This window comes from Hippopotamus amphibius, chromosome 1, assembly GCF_030028045.1.
Source record: "Hippopotamus amphibius kiboko isolate mHipAmp2 chromosome 1, mHipAmp2.hap2, whole genome shotgun sequence".
In the NCBI taxonomy this organism is placed as follows: domain Eukaryota; kingdom Metazoa; phylum Chordata; class Mammalia; order Artiodactyla; family Hippopotamidae; genus Hippopotamus; species Hippopotamus amphibius.
The window spans coordinates 117,265,309-117,284,687 of NC_080186.1; the positions used below are offsets into that span (position 1 = coordinate 117,265,309).

The 19,379-nt window shown below is 44.9% G+C and overlaps 2 protein-coding genes and 1 non-coding gene across 30 annotated transcripts in view; all 3 read left to right on the forward strand.

The window, feature by feature from the left end:
- The window catches only part of UBAP2L (ubiquitin associated protein 2 like), a 41,105-nt gene extending 27,571 nt beyond the window's left edge, over positions 1-13,534 (forward strand). For 4 of the 24 annotated variants that reach the window (XM_057725359.1, XM_057725357.1, XM_057725358.1 and 1 more), the window contains 8 exons: positions 378-450; positions 1,523-1,718; positions 1,802-1,890; positions 3,174-3,227; positions 3,836-3,917; positions 4,663-4,880; positions 5,266-5,371; positions 6,804-7,202. In XM_057725359.1, the coding sequence (XP_057581342.1) occupies positions 378-450; positions 1,523-1,718; positions 1,802-1,890; positions 3,174-3,227; positions 3,836-3,917; positions 4,663-4,880; positions 5,266-5,371; positions 6,804-6,853 (868 nt within the window). In that variant the 3' untranslated portion in view covers positions 6,854-7,202. Of the gene's footprint in view, positions 1-377; positions 451-1,522; positions 1,719-1,801; positions 1,891-3,173; positions 3,228-3,835; positions 3,918-4,662; positions 4,881-5,265; positions 5,372-6,803; positions 7,203-10,130; positions 10,199-11,254; positions 11,453-11,866; positions 11,918-12,772; positions 13,398-13,430 lie in introns of those variants that run through there. The other 20 variants (XM_057725339.1, XM_057725343.1, XM_057725350.1 and 17 more) reach the window with 8 other exon arrangements.
- On the forward strand, positions 3,619-3,754 carry LOC130843295 (small nucleolar RNA SNORA58). Its single transcript, XR_009050902.1, has one exon. It is a non-coding gene; the product is annotated as a small nucleolar RNA SNORA58 (small nucleolar RNA).
- A 1,100-nt stretch (positions 13,535-14,634) lies between the features above and the next one.
- On the forward strand, positions 14,635-17,311 carry HAX1 (HCLS1 associated protein X-1). 5 transcript variants are annotated; one of them, XM_057746310.1, is made up of 7 exons: positions 14,635-14,806; positions 15,332-15,591; positions 15,762-15,949; positions 16,398-16,449; positions 16,578-16,684; positions 16,814-16,904; positions 17,053-17,311. In XM_057746310.1, the coding sequence occupies exons 1-7, from the start codon at positions 14,754-14,756 to the stop codon at positions 17,136-17,138; spliced, it is 837 nt and encodes a 278-aa protein (XP_057602293.1). In that variant the 5' UTR covers positions 14,635-14,753; the 3' UTR covers positions 17,139-17,311. The 5 variants fall into 5 exon arrangements, with proteins under 5 accessions (XP_057602293.1, XP_057602301.1, XP_057602312.1 ...); XM_057746318.1 differs by having other exon boundaries at positions 14,652-14,806; positions 15,294-15,591; XM_057746329.1 differs by having other exon boundaries at positions 14,673-14,806; positions 15,291-15,591.
- The last annotated feature ends 2,068 nt before the right edge of the window (positions 17,312-19,379 follow it).

The window sequence follows — 19,379 nt, forward strand, 5'->3', positions numbered from 1 at the left end:
TATTTATTTATTTATTTTTGGCTGTGTTGAGTCTTCCTTGCTCCGCGCAGGCTTTTTCTGGTTGTGAGGGGAAGCAACTCTTCCCTGTGGTGCATGGGTTTCTCATTGCAGTGACTTCTCTTGTTGTGGAACACCTGCTCTAAGTGCAGACTTCAGTAGTTGCAGCACACTGGATCAGTAGCTGTGGTGTACAGGCTTAATTGTTCCACGGCATGTGGGATCTTCCTGGACCAAGGCTCAAACCCATGTCCCCTGCATTGGCAGGCGGACTCTTAACCACTGCACCACCAGGGAAGTCCTGGCCTGTGTTCTTGACTGAAGCTCCAGGTCAGGTAACCATAGCACTATGGCTGATGGCAACCTCTTTTTCCTTACAGCACATTATCTACTCAGCAGAATACCCTTTCGTCATCAACATCTTCTGGGCGCACTTCAACATCCACTCTTTTGGTAAGTGTGATGCTATAGAAGAGGAAGTGTGGTCCTCTTTACACTTAAACAACTATCCAGCCATAAGATTCTCCCAAGAAGGGACTCTTGAAAATTTCTTCATGAGGTGGCAAAATGATAATTGATCTGAGGTTGCAGGAAAGGAGTAAAAGGATGTTTGAAGCCAAGAGAGGCAGAAGAATCCAGAAATATTGCAGAGCTGTGGGCCAACTGTCAAAGCCCTGGAAGTGTCTTTAATATATGACTTTTTATTTTAAGCACTGAAGCTGGGCAGGACTTTGTATGCTGTGATAAATTCTGTAAGAACATCCCTTTCTAACTGGTATAGCCATTCTTACTCATTGGTCTGGGGTATGCCAGACATGAGTCCTGAAAATAATCAGTTTGAGTCTGGGCATCCTATGAAAGTAGAGGGCAGGTGAGCACTTTTGTGCTCAAAGAATTAATTTCACTGTTGTGATTTTTATAATAACTATTTGTAGAATTAAGCTGAGATGGTAAGGGAGAAAATTAACTTCAAAAGAACCTGTTTTGGGCAAAGGTGTCTGGTTTGTCAAAAGCCTGGGGCAAGATAATGAGGGCTAAGGCTTTCTTAGGAGTCTCGCTTTCCTCAAGTATACAATTTCAGGTTTAAATTCATTAGAACTTGTACTTTTTTCTAGCCTGTGAACTGGTCTGTTGTGCTGGTGTAGTGAAGAAGAGTGTGGGGGAGAAGGCTATGATATAGGTTTCAGACTTAAAACTGTCTTCTGTCTCTTTATTCGCCAGTCAGTGTTGGTTTCTGGGGAGTTTGTCCCCACTCGCTCTGCTGCCTTTCTGAACAGGGTGATAATGTGCAGTGGGTCTGTTGTTAGCATCTTTACCAGATGAATCTTGGGCATTGTGTAGCCGCAGAGTATTTAGTAATTTATTCTAATTACTTTGGCAGAGGGCACCTTAGTAGTACCCTGCCTCAGCCTTTTTTAATTGGAAAGTTGGTGTGATATAATCAACAGAAGGGATTGTCTTTCGTGACCTGTTATACTAATCACTGTTTCCTCCTCCTCTCTTCCACTGCACCGCCTTTTTGAAGCACACAAGCGTGGAAAGTGAGGCGAATCTCCATTCTTCCTCCAGCACTTTCTCTACCACATCCAGCACAGTCTCTGCACCTCCCCCAGTGGTCAGTGTCTCTTCCAGTCTCAATAGTGGCAGTAGCTTGGGCCTCAGCCTAGGCAGCAACTCAACCGTCACAGCCTCCACTCGAAGCTCAGTTGCTACGACTTCAGGTAGCCCTGCATAGAAGATGGATTGCATTCCTTTGGGTTGGAGGAGCAAAGTAATGGTGTGACAGAAAATATTTCTCTTTTAGGAAAAGCTCCTCCCAACCTCCCTCCTGGGGTCCCGCCGTTGTTGCCTAATCCATATATTATGGCTCCAGGGCTGTTACATGCCTACCCGGTAAGTGAGACTGAAGGGTCTTCTCCAGAAGAGGAAGGTGATATGCGTATTCTTTATAGCTGTGGCTTCAGACGGAAGACTGTAATTGAATAATAAATGAATGGTTGTCACATGGAAGCAAACAAGTTTTTACTTTTTGTAGTTTTGGAAAAAAATAATTATTTAGAGAGGAAGGACTAAACCTAGCCTCTATTGTGTATTTTCTCTGTGTGTAACAGTTTCTGGGCCTCAGAAGCCAAAGGCCAGAGTGTCTAATTGGAATTCCTTTCAGTTTGTTAGAGAATTATTTTCTCTAGTTGGAATGATTCCTAATCTCTGGGGGGCCGGGGGGTTGGGGGGGGACGGTCTGTGCTGGTTCTGACCTGGTCAGAGTAGAGTTCCCTGACTTAGTCTGGGGCTATCTGAGAATAGGTGACTGACAGTAGTAGCCTTTTCCCCTGTTGTGTCTTAATATCAGCTTCACGTATTCAGTGCCTATCAAGATGGAAGGGTATTTATTTCAAAAAAAAATTTTTTTTAACATCTGCTTTTCAAACTTATGGTTACCAGGGGATGGGGGCAAGGGATAAATTGGGAGATTGGGATTGACCTATGCACACTACTATATATAAAATAGGTAACTGATAAGAACCTACTGGATAGCACAGGGAACTCTGCTCAGTACTCTGTAATGGCCTGTATGGGAAGAGAATCTAAAAAGTGGATATATATATATGTATAACTGATTCACTTTGCTGTACACCTGAAACTAACACATTGTAAATCAACTACAAAATAATAATCAGTGAAAATTAAAAAGAAAAACCACACTTATTTTTGCCTTCAGGGAGTCTAGAAGAGTATCATACAAATGAAACATCCAATAGCACTTTTTTAATAGCTAACACACTACCTTAGTACCCAGACATTAAAGAGTAGAGTGAAATGCGAATCCTTTATGAAGGAGATAAATTTTAAGCCGTATTTTGAAGGCTGAAAGAGACAAAGACAGGAAAAATAAAGCAGGCTATTTATGTATGACTTATGTGTACCCTGCTACTATCCAGAGGCCAGCCTCATTGAATCAGTATGTGGCTCAAGGAAAGCATCAAGACCTTTCATGAATCATGTAATCTCTTTGTATTTCACTTCTTTCTTAAAGAAAATGAAGGAAATAATCTGTGTCCTCTTTTTCTTAAGAATGAGAAGGAATGTTTTGTTGATTTATCTTGTCTCTTGGCTCCTTGGTTTGCTACCATCATGACCAGTCCTCATTAATACTGTTACATGTTTCTATCTTTCAGCCACAAGTATATGGTTATGATGACTTGCAGATGCTTCAGACAAGATTTCCATTGGTGAGTATATGGTTGTAGAGCTTAGGAAAAGAAAGCGATCTAAAAACTGTTTGGATTACTCCAAATGTTCAGTTGATAAGTCATAGACTTGGCTCTTTTAACCCATACATCCATACACATGCAGATATATTAGAGTATACTTAGAGTGGTTCTAACAGAAGGTAGAAGGTAACTTTTTTTTTTTAACCAGAGTTGTGGCATCTTTGAAATAAACACATTTTTACCTGATCAGAGTACTCTGGAGTTCTTGGGATGCTTCCTGTATGTCTGAAACACTTTGATGAATTCCAGAAGGAAGATCTATTTTCTCAGTAGTAGTAGACTATTAGGGATATTACCTAGAGGTTTGAGAATGTTGTTGGTACTGATGAACTTTGAAGTGTTTCCTGATGGGCATACTTGTAGACCTTGCCTGACTGTCCCCATGGTCAGGCAGGGGGGACGGTGTATGCAAGAGTAATATGGAGTTTGTGCTGGCTCTAGCCAGCTTAATCACTGGCTGGATAAATTGCAGTACTCCAACATTCTCTTGCTTCTAACTGTACGATGTGTCCTCATGTTGGGAATGTGTGGCGTTGAGTCTCTGCTCTTTTATCTCTCTCTTTCAGGATTACTACAGCATCCCATTTCCCACACCCACCACTCCGCTGACTGGGAGGGATGGTAGCCTGGCCAGCAACCCTTATTCTGGTAGGATTGGAATGGGGTTGAATAAAGGGAAATTGTGTTGGCATTGGTGGCAGAAACCTGATTAGTAGAAGGAAGGGATCCAGTTCTTACCTTAATTAAGATCTTTGACAGAAGTACAAAATAGATGTGGTAAATCAGGGTTGGTACTTTCAGCATCTTGCTAACGATGGGCATGTAGCAACTTGGCTTCTTTTCCCACTTTCTCCTGTCTCCCTGTGACTCTGGATATCTTGACCTCTCAGCTATTCCCTAGCTTTTTCCAGGAAGTACAGTGGTTGAACTGGCCTTCCTCTACTCATCTCTGCTCATGTTCCTTACGTGGCAGTCTCATTGCCGTGCTAGGCCAGGGCCTGACCTATTGTTGTTCTTTTTGACCTGTCATTTTCCCTGACCTATCATTATTTTTCAAATCCAGCATAGAGTTTTTCCCATGGAGGGGGAAGCAGAGGAGGAAAGGGGAGGATGGGGTGGGGAAGAGATGAGAGAACACAGGTGGGCAGAGAAATCGTACAGGAGCTTTATTCTGGAAGCCTGTCTCTGCCATAGCATTGCACAGTCATGCAACATTAGTCCTTGACTAGCACAGTGCTGAATGTGTGCTGAGCAATGCAAAGAAATGTAATTCAAAGAACTGAACTTTAAGTCTTTGAAGGCTCTCCTGGAATCATGTGAAACCAGAAGAGGTAATTCTGCATTGGTGTGGTGGGGTGAAAGAGGCAGATACATTTAGCCTCTCCTGTCACAGGTGACCTCACAAAGTTCGGCCGTGGGGATGCCTCCTCCCCGGCCCCGGCCACAACCTTGGCCCAACCCCAACAGAACCAGACTCAGACTCACCACACCACGCAGCAGACATTCCTGAACCCGGCGCTGCCTCCTGGCTACAGTTACACCAGCCTGCCATACTACACAGGGGTTCCGGGCCTCCCCAGCACCTTCCAGTATGGGCCTGCTGTGTTCCCTGTAAGTACTTGGGCTTGATCTTGTGGTGAAGAGTCCTAGCCCTGGACACTATCTTAGCAGCTTTCAAGGCTGGATGACTTTTTAATAATGAATGAGGAGGAACAGTTTCCACTTCTGTCCCCTTTCTGGCCTGGGAGAGGGAATGGGGCTGGCATTGATGGTATTGGGATAAGGGATTACCCATTCTTAGAATTAGCTAAAGGGGGAATGTACAGCTTTGCTTCCCTCAGACTGTCATTCATTCCCTGAACCCATTTCACTAAAACTGTGGACCGCCTATATCAGGATGGGTAGCCATCTGAATGCCCAGTCTCTTGAGTAGGACAGGTGGGTTAAATGGTACTTTGCTGCCATTTCACCATAGTTCTGGCCTTTTGCTCCTCAGGTGGCTCCTACCTCTTCCAAGCAGCATGGTGTGAATGTCAGTGTGAATGCATCAGCCACCCCTTTCCAACAGCCAAGTGGATATGGGTCTCATGGATACAACACTGGTAAGCTCACCTTGACCCTGGCTGTCACTGGTGTCTGGGATGTTACTAAAGGAGTTTCAGGAAGGAAGGTTTGGTGCCTGAGGAAGCAGGGTTGGTGAGGTGGTGCTGCTGCTCCGTGTATGATTGTTAATGTTTGCCGGACTGGGGTGTCTGTCTGAGCAGCACCAGCAGAGGAGCTTAATTCTAGAATGTGTATCCACTACTTGTGACAGGAGTGCCCTGGAGCATGAGTTGGCTATTAGAATATGTTGGCTGGCCTAAACTTTGGGTGGGAAGCAAGGGGCCCCAGGATTTTACTGAGATGTCAGTGGAGGCAAATGTTAACATTTAAGGTACTGGTAGTATGGAAAAACCTGAACTAACTTTTTGGCCAACCCACTACAATAGGGGTATATTCACTGAATAGAAGAGTTAAATGAGTTCTTAGCTAGTATGCTGTGGTAGGTTTGGCTTAAATCTTTTTATAGTACTACTTTTCTCATGTGGCCCCCTTTTATTCCTTAGCTGGAGGGCCTAAGATGTGGAGGGAAAGGAGTAGGGCATGAATGTTCAATAGAGGGAGAGTTGGACCTTTAGGTTCCTTTACTTGTATGGCTGGTCTCTTTGCAAAGTCCATTTGCACATCTGATGGCAGGGAGGGAAATATGGGAATCTTCTGAATGGGTGCTGACCTGAAAGATATTTAGCCTGTTCCTTGCTCCCATTCCTGACACCTATTCTCCATGTTTGGAGGACAGGGAGTAAGATTCTTTGCATAGAAAAACTCCATCTGCTTTTTTCACTGCCTTGTAGATGTAAATGGGGGAGGTGGTTGCCATTGCTTGGGGTTGGGGTTGAGGGTTGTCCTTAAAAATTCTTAGTGGTGATTTGGATGGAGCTGCATCTGTGTTCTTCACCCTTGTATGGGCTCCAGGTAGTTAAAATTGCCCAGGGTTTTCAATTATTGGGAAACTGAGCTGAGCGAAGAGGGCAGTAGGTCTGGGAACTAACAATCAAGTGGAGCTTTGAACTGTGTTGTATGACTTAGAGTGGGTCAAGATTTAAACTAAAGAAATCCTGAGATACCCCATTGAGATTTAATAATACCCAGACTCCTTGTGGCTAGGGACCCTTCACATTGAACAGGTCCACCCTAGTCCTTGGTGGGGAGGATTATAAGCTTTTGTCTTGGAGTGGCCCTATTCTGAGAATATTAGATTTAGGTCTTAGCTGGATCAGGTTCAAGAATTTTAAGAGGCAGATGATTGGTAACAGAAGAAAATGGCATAGCTCATTTTGGAAATCCTAGCTTCTTACTTCCCTTAAGATTTCAGAAACCTCCTATAACAGCCCTTTGAGAATCCCTAGTTCCCAACCCCACAGAGGGCTCTTGTCATCCCATTCCTCATCAACCTCTAAATTCATTTATTTTTATGTATTTGATTCCTTTTAGGAAGAAAATATCCACCCCCTTACAAGCATTTCTGGACGGCAGAGAGCTAATTTGGCCCAAGGCTGGGGGCTATGTTTTGTGTGTGTGTATAAATTTGCACTGAAGTCTTGTTTCAGAAACCAGACCACTGAGGAGAGCCTGCTGAGCTGTGGCCATGGCCTGCGTGGCTTGGGGAAATGAGTTGGTGGATACCTTCTGGGCTTTTGAACTTGCCCTTTCCCCATTTCCCTCTCCCCCATGTGTCTGACCCTGTCTTACCCATTTCGAATTCAAGCGGTGCAGCACCTCCTCCGAAGCATCAATGCACACACCTGCTGTTGCTTTTGATTTCTGGAAGGCATGTAGTTTCAACTTGTAACAAAATATTTGTAGTCTTCAATAAACTGTGGTATTTCTTTAGCTAACTCTGGCGTTCTTTCCGTGCATGTCTTTCTGGACACTAGGAGCCAATGTTGTGTTATGGATGAAGGGGGTGGGGGGTGGCCTTTTCAATCAAACCCCAGCATAGTCAAAAGAACTGTTAACTTTTCAGTAGGCTGATTTTATTAAGGTGGGGGAGGGGAAGTGGCTGTAGTTCCCAGCCTGTTGGTTGGTTGGTACAGAAAATTATTTGTAGAAAATGCCCAATTCTCCATGCTTGTTATAGTTCTTCACTTTTCCATTTGGATCTTTCCCTTGTCTCTGACATAAGCAGAGGGGAAAGGACAAAAAAGTTCGTGTCATGTCATTGTGAAAGGCTGAAGAGATGGTGTTTAGAGCTGTTGTTAGGAAGGTACCGTCCAAGGCTTAATTCCCACATCTGGTTCCCAAAGGCCAAGTGGCTGATTGAGGTCTGATAAAGTCTGTAGTGATCAGCTAGTTGATGACTCAGGCTGTGGAAACTGTTCTAGCCTGGAACATTGTTCTTAGTCCCTCAATGGCTTTTCAGGGATTGTGGATCATTAGTCATTTTGCACTTGTGGGTGTAGCTAAGAATGTGTGGGAGAGGTTTGGTTAGACATCTCCTTGACTGTGGAAATTCTCATCCTCTCTCAATCCAACCAGTACACCATCAGCCCTTCCTTGGTAGAGTTAATTTGACAGTGAGAACTCTGTCCTTGGTTAATTGGAAACCCAGATATTTCACTTTCTTTGTATTTGTTCCCAGCCCTCTGGAGTAATTCTGTCCTACGAATGTGCCCAGCTTTCCCAGGGTCTGCCATGCTGGGAGAGACTGGTGCTTGTTTCTGCTCCCTGCCATCCATATTGTGTTTGTATGACCACTGCTTGGGAGTGAGGGATAACCAGGCGGTGTTGACTGCTGGAAGGAAAGCAAGAAAACTCTGTAATCTGAGGCGATTTCTAATTACTGGTGAATGGTAGATAGGGAAATCAGTGCCCATTTTCTAGGATTTCAAATGCTTACACTGAGGCCATTTAGGGCTACCACACAAAGTATTCTATTTTTCCTGCATTTCCAGTTATTTCAGCCAATAGCCCAATTAAGGCCTCTAGACTAGAAGCTGTTTTTGAACTAGTCCAGCCTCTGGAAATAGTGAGACCAGGGGCACGTTGGAACTAAATTCCTCCCTACCACCCGGCTTGAGAATCAGCCGTTTCTCCCATCCTGTATGGAATGACCAAGGAGTGTCAGTCAGCAAGCTGTTTGAGCCTTTGCAGTAAAAATCATTCATTGTATCTTTTGGTTTCCCTCAAAAATGTTCTATTTATATCCTGTCTATTACACCTTACTCTCAACCCTTCACACAAACCTCCTCATTAGCTTAGGCTTTTCCATAAATGAACTCCTGTTTTTAAAGTTATGCTTATTAACAGTGGTTTGCCAAATGGGGACCTGGGGATTGAAAAGGGAAGGGAAAAAACTATCCTGTTGGTCCTGTATTTTCCCCTTTTACTTCAGTGCCTTTGAAGTGTAGAGTTGATACTTCGGAGATGGGGAAGTATTTTCTCATGCTTGCTTTCTGTAGTTCTGTTCTTTTCCTAGTTGGTGTTTGCTCCTCCCTGGAAGTGTCTGAACTTGTGATGTGGGAGGGTTTTCCAGGGTAAGATGCCACTTCTATTGGGAAGATTCTAAAGTGGCTGCCCAAGGTGGGCTTAGCTTTTGAAGGCTGCCTTAGTCCAGGGAGGATTTGAGTTCTGGAGTTTGAAGGGAGATTGCTGTTGAATTGTGGGTGAATAGAGAATTCCTCATTTGTGATTTGGTTGGTTTAGTGCTTCTAAAAAACTTTCATCAAAGTGCTCCTAACAGCAGAGGAGAACGATCCAAAGACAGACTGAAATGCAAAGTTGTTCTGAGGTTTCATTTTATCTCACTTCCTGAAAACTAACAGATCTTTAGAAAGCATGCTCTGAATTCCTAGTTAAGTTTGAGTTATTTTTCCTTCAATATTTGCATACAATTTCTCTAGTAAGATGCTGGGTTATTTTACCCAGATGGCTTTTTCATACCCTTGACTTACTGCCCCATACCCTAGGAGGTACAGTATGTGTATTTTAGTTTAAGGAGTATAAATCAAAATGGGGAGTTGTACTACTGTGTTTTCCTTAAAGTTGTAGTGGTGGTAGGGGGTTTTTCATCAGGAAACATGCAAGTTGCTGGAGCATGGATTAGAGTTTTTCTCTCATGAAAAAGCTGAAGTTGTAAACTAGAATGACAGTTGGATTTTGTATTCCACCTAGGCTGTAGGAGATAGCCTACCCCAATCTACCTTCCTTATCCCTCTCTCCTCTCCATGCTTAGGCTTAAATTGAGTAAATGGAAATGCACCTTTTTGTCAGCTCTTTAAATCATAAGTCTGCAGCATAGAAGTGCCAAGACTCTGAGGAAGCTGGACAAAGTAAACTGAGGCTCCAAGAATGAAAGTGCTCTTGGGGTTGAATTGAACTGCTCCTCTAGTACTTAGTTATGCTGTGGAGGCATGGATTTTGAGCCTATTCAGGAGCAGGACTGCAGAACTGGGTGGAGTTTGGGTCAACTGATTTGAAATGGACGTTGAAAGTTTAATGCAATCCTGTTGGGCTTTGGCCCAGAGAAGTGTTCTGAAAACCATATGCTAGTGAGGTTTGGCTATATTCCCTAGTCCTCCCCAAAACCACACCCTCACTCTCACAGAAATACTCAGCACACATCTGAAAAGGGCAAGAGAACCCTTAGGGAGCCTTTGTGTCATGGGCTCTTATCCCTTAGGACTGACATGAAGTTGGAAAAACAGACCAAAATTCCCTTGCAGTGCTATAGCTAGAAAGGCTACACACATCATCACCTCCCAGGGATGGGGCCAGGCAGCTAGCTGAGCTAATCCTCCTGTCTGTTTCCTCCTCCCCCAGGTGTATCAGTCACCTCCAGTAACACAGGCGTGCCAGATATTTCGGGTTCTGTGTACTCCAAAACCCAGGTAGGTGCCTGGCTCTGAATAGAAGTGGAAAAAGAGAGACTGACCTAGAAGAGGCGGGGTTGCAATGATAGAAGTACAGCGAACACGAGAATTCCCTGGCTGTCCAGTGGTTAGGGCTTAGTGCTTTCATTGCTATGGCCCCGGTTCAATCCCTGGTCAGGGAACTAAGATCCTGCAAGCCATGTAGCATGGCCAAAGGAGGGAAAAATACAACCCTAAGAGAGGTGTCAGGAAATCCATCCTACTAGAAAATGAGTGGTCTCTAAGCTTCAGTTTCTTGAAGAAGTTTAAATTTAGCCCTCTGGGAAAAAGCAAGAAAAAAGCTATAGGAAGGTGAAGTGTGGTAAATTGTTGTGACACGTCATGTGATTTACTGTGCAACTTTCCTGGCTCTTTACTTACCCACTCCCAACCTTTTCCTAAGTTTCTGAAAGAACAAACATGAAATGAAGGGAAACTAGTTCTTTCCATTCTTTGTAAGTATATCTGTAACAGGGTGGGAAAGGACACAACGCAGTAGCTAAAGTGAGGCATCTGAATTATCCACAGGTTCTTATTGTGTTGCTCCCCCTCCACACACCATAAATAATTAAAAGCTTGATGTAAAGTATTAGGAGTTATGGTGGAGTGCTTCATGGCCAAGACCATTAACACTCAAGATACCTCAGTGTGTGTATTCATTTCTTTTGAAATATCCAGGGAGTTCTAATTTTTACCCGATTCCAGGGCTATCTCGATTTGTGCTAAGAGTAGATTTCACTCTTAGCAGATTTCACTGTGTTCATGAATGATGTTAGATTTTACACGGTGCTCTCCCATGTATCCTCTCATTTGGTCCTTACAACTGAAAGGTTAACAGCATCCCTGATTTATGTAAGAGAAAACTGAGGCCCAGAGATTGAGTACTTTTCTCAGGATCACACATCTGACTTCAGGTGCAGCATTCCTTCTGTGACACCATGCTGCTTTCTGGGAGTGGGGGATCTTGGGTTCAGAAGTTCTGAGGATTAGTTTGCTGATCCCTTTTACTCTCTCTCCTCCCATTCTCCTGGATAGCAGTCCTTTGAGAAACAAGGTTTTCATTCCGGTACTCCTGCTGCCTCCTTCAACTTGCCTTCAGCCCTAGGAAGTGGGGGGCCCATCAATCCGGCCACAGCTGCTGCCTACCCACCTGCCCCCTTTATGCACATCCTGACCCCCCATCAGCAGCCGCACTCCCAGATCCTTCACCATCACCTGCAGCAGGATGGCCAGGTAATAGCCCTCCCTTCTTTCCTTTCCCTTCCTTTTCCTTCCTATCCGTTAAAACTACCTCCCCTTTCCTTTTCTTACCCTTCCTCACCACCACCTTCACCCAATCCTCCCCAGCGCCAGCCGTGGGCACACAGCACATACAGACACAAGCGCACATAACACTAGTGGCCGGCAAAGGAGAAGTCAGAGAAGGGGCCAGATTGAAACCTTTTTTGCCCAGATCCTTTGGTGCCTTTCTCCTGCACCTCCTCCCTTAGCACAGTTGTCCTCATCCCATCAGACCTGGGTCACACCTCCCCTCTTACCTCTCCCAGCCTTCCCCCTTCCCTGACATTATAGCTTTGCCTTCTAATGGTGGAGTTCTGTTGTCAAAGTTTGTCCCTTTATTTTCCATATATCCTGGTTCTGCCTCAGCTACCATATTTGCAGATGATTCTCTGTTGCCAGCGCCAGCAGGAGGAGCAGGTAATGAAACTGAATGATGATATGCTTGAACCCACTCCTTTTCAGTCCCCATTTCACTTCCACAGTCTCAGGGAACTTGAAGAGAAAAGATTGCACGGTCACAAATCGGGATACACAAACACAAACACCTTGCTGAGCTCTCTGGCCTCCCGTTCCTCTCGTCCTCCCCTCCTCAATGCCCTCTTTTTCTTTCTACCCTTCCCCGACTCTTGGCAACACTTGGTTACTGGAATGGAAAGGATTCTTGGGGCAGCATCTGGATCTGGGACCTCAGACTCTCTCTCTTACCTTGCCTGAAATGGGCTCACAGATGTGATGTGCGGTAGGGGTGGGGAGCCCTGGGGTGGTGCAAGTGACCTCTCCCCCTTCCTCATAGGTGGCTGGGGAGCTAGAATAAGGGCTTCCTTGCTGTCAAAGACAGATGTCCAAATTGAGGCATTTGTGGGGATCAGTGAAAGTGAAATCACCTTGTGATCACTCATCTCCAGGAGGCCATAATTCTCTTCTAGAGAGTAGCCTTTCCTTGGAAAAGGGAAGGATGGGTTTGGGAGGTGAGGAGAAGGCAGAATTGAAAATGAGTAGAACTGATTCACTATCTTGTCTCTAAAAGTATCCTGCCCTTTTTTCATCTTTCCCTTATTTAAAGTTTGAAAGAGCTTTTTTACTTGTCAGAGGTGCTTTAACTGCTGTATAAACCAAATTTCCTGTGGTTGAGAAGTAAGCTTCAGAGTAGTTTCTAAGCAAGGGGAATGGGAGAGTAAAACAATTTCCATATCTCCACCTGAAGATGTCATAGATTTGTCCCACTAACTAGACATCTTTTTCCTCCCCATTCACCCTCCCATTCCCCTGCAGACGGGCAGCGGGCAACGTAGCCAGACCAGCTCCATCCCGCAGAAGCCCCAGACCAACAAGTCTGCCTACAACAGCTACAGCTGGGGGGCCAACTGAGGCCCTGACCCTCTTCTCCCGGTCCCATCTTCTGAGAGGGCTTCTCAGCCTGGCAACTATGGAAACAGCATCAAAGAGAGAAAGGAATGTGGGGGGGTTCCGCTGCCCCCCACCCCCAGCGGCCCACCCCATGCCTCAGCTTCATGTCTGTCCCATTCCCATACCATCCCCACTCTGTTGTATGTATTATAGGATTTGTATTTTCTCCTTTTTTTTTCTTCCTTTCCTCTCCTCCTCCCCCCTTGCATTCAAAATTATGAAACTTTGCTGTGGGCCCTGCCCTCCCTTCTCCTGTTCACCCTGGTGGTGTGTGGGTGAGGTGGGGAGGGGGGACCCCCAAATATATATCAGCCCAACAGCCCTAAGTCTCCTCCTTTATTATTAGGAAACAAAACAACAACAACAAAAAATGGCGTCATGAATATGAACAGCATTGTCCGATGAATTAGTTGAAGTGTTTTTTTTTTTGTACTGTGTCCTCAAATTTAATGGATTAATGTGTCTTGTATATATAAAAAGAAAACCTCTACCTTCAGCCTCTGCCCATTCTTGCTCCGTCTAGGATATCCTCAGTCTCGTCGATGACCAGCTTGGTGAATAAGTATTACTGTACCAACTGGGCCTTCTCTAGCAGGCCCCGAAGGCAGTGGAAATAAAATGAAATCTTCGCCCTTTAAGAACTCCTTTGACCTTAATGTGCTAGTATCTTGCCCTTGAGGGGATTCCTTCTCCGCCCCCCCCATCCCAAGAATTTCACAGCGTGGTGCTTGGAAAGAATCACTGCAAATCTTCATTTCCTCCAGATCTACAGCAGATTTTAGGCAATGAAGGGAGTGGGAAGCAGACTTTGGGTGGAAAGGGAGAGGATTAAGCAGGAGCTGAAAGAAATGGCTTTGTAGAATCAAAGTTTAATTTAAATGGGTCCAGGCAAATGAACTGGAAAGAAATGAGGGCAACGTGCACTGTTGGCTAGCAAAACTGAAGCACTTATTGCTTCTTGAAAGAAGTGCTTTCATTTCACATAGCTAATATCCAACCCCTTGAAAAGGAGGTGTCTAGAGCAAGGCCCGGGTTCCGATGGAGGTGGGGGTACAGGGAGGGGGAGGCTTTGAAAGTCAATGATAGGAAAAGGGATACTTATAGCCCCAAATTCTTCCCTCCCAAGACTCCACTAAATTTCCCTTGCTCTCTCAGAAAGTCTATCCTGATGGTTGCCGGGCCTGCCTGGAAGAATTAGAAGAATCCTTTGTAATTAATGACAAACTCCTTAATAGCTGTAGAGATGGAGTTAAATCCATGCGTTCCTATGTCTTTATCTTTTACTCAACTCTGGGGAAGTCACTATACTAGAAGGCGCTCGATACAACATTTTGTCCACCTCTCTAGTATTAGACTTATTTGGGTCAGTCAAGAAACAAACTGGACGGAAAAGGGGGGCGAGTTGGGCCCAGAAGGAAGACTCGTCGCCCATGGGTGTGGTGAGCCGGCGGCGAGGGAGGGTCTCGGTCCGGTTCATTTGTGCGGGTGGGCTGCCCTCTGGCGGCTGCCTCCGACGGCATCCAGTGTCAAACCCTCGAGCCCTATTGGAGCAGATTGGTCGGCAGGAAGGAGAATTGGCTTAGGAGGCAGGTGATCGTTGGAAGATGAAAATTCAGCCGGCCCGCTCCCTTCGCAGGAAACAGGTGGGGTAAAAGAGAAAGCCTTTCGCGTTTGATAGGACCGTCCGCCCCGCCCCCACCCAGTCCGGCTTAACGTCGTTTTGCGACAGTCTCCGATCGCCTGCTTGCTTTTCGGCAGCGTGGTCTGACGCTTCGCTCAATTTCCGACAGCGTAGCTCTGGCTGCTCCCAGCTGTGGGGTTCGAAGGTTCGAGTCCCACTACGGGAATGAGCCTGTTTGACCTATTCCGGGGCTTTCTCGGCTTTTCGGGACCTCGGAGGTGAGAGCGGGTCCGGGCCAGACAAGGAGGGGCGGGAATCCTCTTAGGGGAGTTTGCCCTTTGACACCCTATTTTTGGAAAAACATCCTTTTCCCCCCTCCTTCCACTCCTGCGGAGAGGACGGAAGTCCACATTGAGTACTCACCCCGCGACAGTAACCAGGGCGGTCGTTAAGAGAAGAAGCAGCCGCTTAAGCCTTTCTCCAGTCTGGGGTGATGCAACAGGGGCCCGGGTGGGGAGGACAGTGGGGCTCTGGGGAAGCGGACAGTGAGCGAGCGAGCAGGAACTGGGGAGAGAGGGGTGGGGCTGGGGAACACTGAAGAAAAGCCGAGGGGAAGCGTTTGGGGTGCCGCGAGGTGAGGGCTAACTGTGGTAAAAACAAAACAAACCCGATGGCCAGTCCTGTATCTAACCCTCACTTCAGATCCCCAGGTCCCAGCTCTTGTCCCACTTTGTCACCCATTCGCTGGTTTTATGTTTTAAGTAGTGCTGAAATCTTGGTGGCCAATCTGCCTCCACCCCTAGCCACAGAGATCCCTTTTTTGGAGGGATGACTCGTGATGAAGATGAAGATGAGGAAGACGAGGAGGAAGGAGCCGCGTGGGCCCGCGGGAGCTCGAGGTTTGAGGGTCCCCAGTCTCCCGAGGAATTTGGCTTCGGCTTCAGCTTCAGCCCAGGAGGAGGGATGCGTTTCCACGATAACTTCGGCTTTGATGACCTAGTACGGGATTTCAATAACATCTTCAGCGAGATGGGGGCCTGGACCTTGCCTTCCCGCCCTCCTGGTGTGTGGATGCCCCTGGGGGAGAACCTGTGATTTCTGCTGGGTCCGTGGGTGATAAAAGGAAGCTGCGGAGAGTAGTTGGGAGTTGGGAAGTGTGAGAAAACTGATGATTTAAAGGAGATTTAAAAGAGCCCAAGTCCTTTCCGATCCCCAGCATCCATCTTTCTGCAGAACTTCCAGGTCCTGAGTCAGAGACACCTGGTGAGAGACGTCAGGAAGGACAGACGCTTCGGGATTCAATGCTTAAGTATCCAGATAGTCACCAGCCCAGGATCTTTAGTGGGGGCTTGGAGAGTGAAGCAAGAACTGAATCCCCCAAACCAGCACCAGACTGGGGCTCCCAGAGACCTTTCCATAGGGTGAGTACATCTGGGCCTAAAGTGAGAGCCTGTGGAGAAAACTGACGGCAAAGTCTGGAAACCTCATTGGAATCTAACAGACTTGGGTTGGAATTCTAAGCCCTCCACTTAGTATATTTATCCGTTTTCTATATTAAGTTTCTTGTAGGATTTTCTTTGAGGGGAAATGGGAGTTCTGCTTTTTGTTTAAAAAAAAAAATTGCTGGTCTAAATGATTGGACAAAGCAGAATTGTTGAGGGAGGGCAGGAAAGTTTCAGTTCAGGAATACTTTTTGGTAGAGGGATACATAAAACACGTAGGAAGGAGGAAGTAAATAAAGCTATCCTGGCTGGGACTATTTCTCCTGAGGAAAAGTAGTTTTGGAGCTTGGAAATAGTTTGGGTTTTGTGACCCCTTCACATTTCAGATCGAAAGGTGTCATTTGACCTACTTTGGCTTCTTCTACAGTTTGATGATGTGTGGCCTGTGACCCCCCATTCTAGAGCCAGAGAGGACAATGGTGAGTCTGGAGGAAGAGGATATTTACCAGCCCTCTGTTCTCCCTCCCTGAAATTTCTTCCTGCCACACTTGTTCCTTTCTTTCCCTTGGACTCTTTCCTTTCTTGTTTTCTCTCTCTGCCCTTCTAGATCTTGATACCCAGGTTTCCCAGGAGGGCCTTGGCCCAGTTCTGCAGCCCCAGCCCAAATCCTATTTCAAGAGCATCTCTGTGACCAAGATCACCAAGCCAGATGGGGTGAGTTGGGAGAGATGGGTCAGGGGGACTATGGCCAGAGAATGTTCTAGAAAGGGGGGACCTATGTAAAGAAATCAGTGAACTCACCTTTAGTGATGTTATAATTATGGTGGGCGCTTCTCCTTGTAGACAGTAGAGGAGCGCCGGACTGTGGTGGACAGTGAGGGCCGGAAAGAGACCACAGTAACCCATCAAGAAGCAGGTGGCTGTCCTAGAGATGGTAAGTGAAGAGTATGAATCAAAGGGATCCGTCTCTTACTTCCTTGGGAAAGGGAAACCCTTGCTCTCCTGCCCCTTAATGTTATTCTTCTCCTTTGCCTCCATCCAGTCACTTTCATTTAGCCTCTGTGTATCACTTTCTTCCTTAGGTCCAGAATCACCAACACCTCCATCCCTGGATGATGCCTTTTCCATCCTGGATTTGTTCCTAGGACGTTGGTTCCGGTCCCGGTAGTCTTGCTAACCCTCAGAGGCCTTTAGGTTCTTTCCACCTCTCACCCTTTGCTCACCATCAGTGGGCTTAGTTCTCCTGCCACCTCAGGACCTTGGGTGTGTGGAACAGTGAACTGAGGGTATGTCAGTATGCCACTCACCCAGATTGACCAATAAAACCTTTATTTATGCTAATTCTTTGGTCTTGATTTTGTCGTGGCTGTTCCACTTTCTTGTGCCATCCAGGGCTTCTCATATTAACTTGGCCCACAAAAAATTATTGCTTAATTTTTTGCTTTACTTCCAAAACCTGATTTTGATAAGTAAGGGTCAGGTTCCTCTAGAAAATGGTTTTCCTTATGAAGAGATAAGATAACTAGTGATAATTCCAGGGAAGTTTATACATGGGGATGCATCAGATTTAAAAAAAAAGTATGTGTGCAAGTATAGGGGGAAAACTGCTTCCCTAGGTGTGGGAGCACTGTGTTTGGGTAGTTCGTGAGATAATTTGATGAAGTACATGGGCAAATGTTTCTTCCTTTACTGGTTTTTTTGTTTGTTTTTTGTTTGTGGTTTGTTTTTTTTTTTTTTTGGTATATGTTAGAGAAAATATAACTAGCAAAACACTACTGGTCTCTTCAACCAGTGATTGGGAAAGCTGGACAGCCGCATTTAAAACAAGTAGATTAAAACATTCCTTCACACCAGATAGAAAAATAAGATGTACATGTAAGACATGAAACCATAAAACTCCTACAAGAGAACATAGGTGAAACATTTTCTGACATAAATTGTAGCAGTGTTTTCTTGGATTAGTCTCCCAAGGCAAAAAATAAATAAAAGCAAAAATAGAAAAATGGGACCTAATTAACTTAAAAACTTTTGCGTATCAAAAGAAACCATCAACAAAACAAAAAGACAACTTATGGAATGGGAGAAAATATTTGCAGATGATGTGACTGTCAAGAGGTTAATACAAAATACACAAAGCTCATACGACTCAGTATAAAGAAATTCAGTCAGGACCTCACTGGTGGTCTAGTGGTTAAGACTCTAAGCTCCCAAGGCATGGGGCATGGGTTCAATGCCTGGTTGGGGAACTAAGATCCCATATGCTGCAGGGCAACTAAGCGCATGCACTGCAACTACTGAGCTCACACACCACAATGAAGAGCCCACGTGCAACAACTGGGACCGGATACAGCCAAATTTAAATAAATAAATAAAGGCAGAATACACGAACAAACATTTTTCCAAAGAAGACATATGGATAGCTAATAGATGTGAAAAGATGCTCAACATAGCTAATAGAGAAATGCAAATTAAAACCACAATGAGGTATCACCACACACCTATCAGAATGAGTAGCATCAAAAAGTCTACAAATAATAAAGGGTTGGAGAGGATGTGGGAAAAAAAGGAACCTTCTTATGCTGTTGATGGGGATGTAAACTGATGCAGCTGCTATGGAAAACAGTATCAGAGTTCCTTAAAAAACTAAAAATAGAACTATCATATGATCCAGCAATTCCATTCCTGGGTATATATGTGGAAACAACCACAAATACTAATTTGAAAAGATACGTGCACCCCAGTGTTTATAGCAGCAGTAGTTACATTACCTAAGACATGGAAGCAACTTAAATGCCCATTGACAGATGATTGGATTTAAAAAGATGTGATATGCACACGCACGCACACACACACACACACACACAATGGAATATTACTCGGCCATAAAAAAAAGAATGAAATAATGTCATTTGCAGCATCATGGATGGACCTGGTGATTATCATACTACATGAAGTAAGCTAGACAAAGATAAATATCATATGATATTGTTTATATGTGAAATCTAAGAAAAAAAGATACAAATGAACTTATATTCAAAACAGAAATAGACCCACAGACATAGAAAACAAACTTATGGTTACTCTAGGGGGAAGGGGGAGATGGATAAATTAGGAGTTTGGGACTAACATATACACACTCCTATATATAAAACAGATAACCAACAAGGACCTACTGTATAGCACAGGGAACCTATAAGGGAATGGAATCTGAGGTATATATATATCTGGATCACTTTGCTGTATGCCTGGAACTAACACAACATTGTAAATCAACTATACTCAAAAAAAAATTTGTAATATGTTATACTGCAAGGAAGCCAGAAAAAGAAAAATCTGTACAAATCTTTCTTTTGCTTTGATGACATCATTTTGAATTTAATAAATGACATTTGACAGTTAAAAAATATGT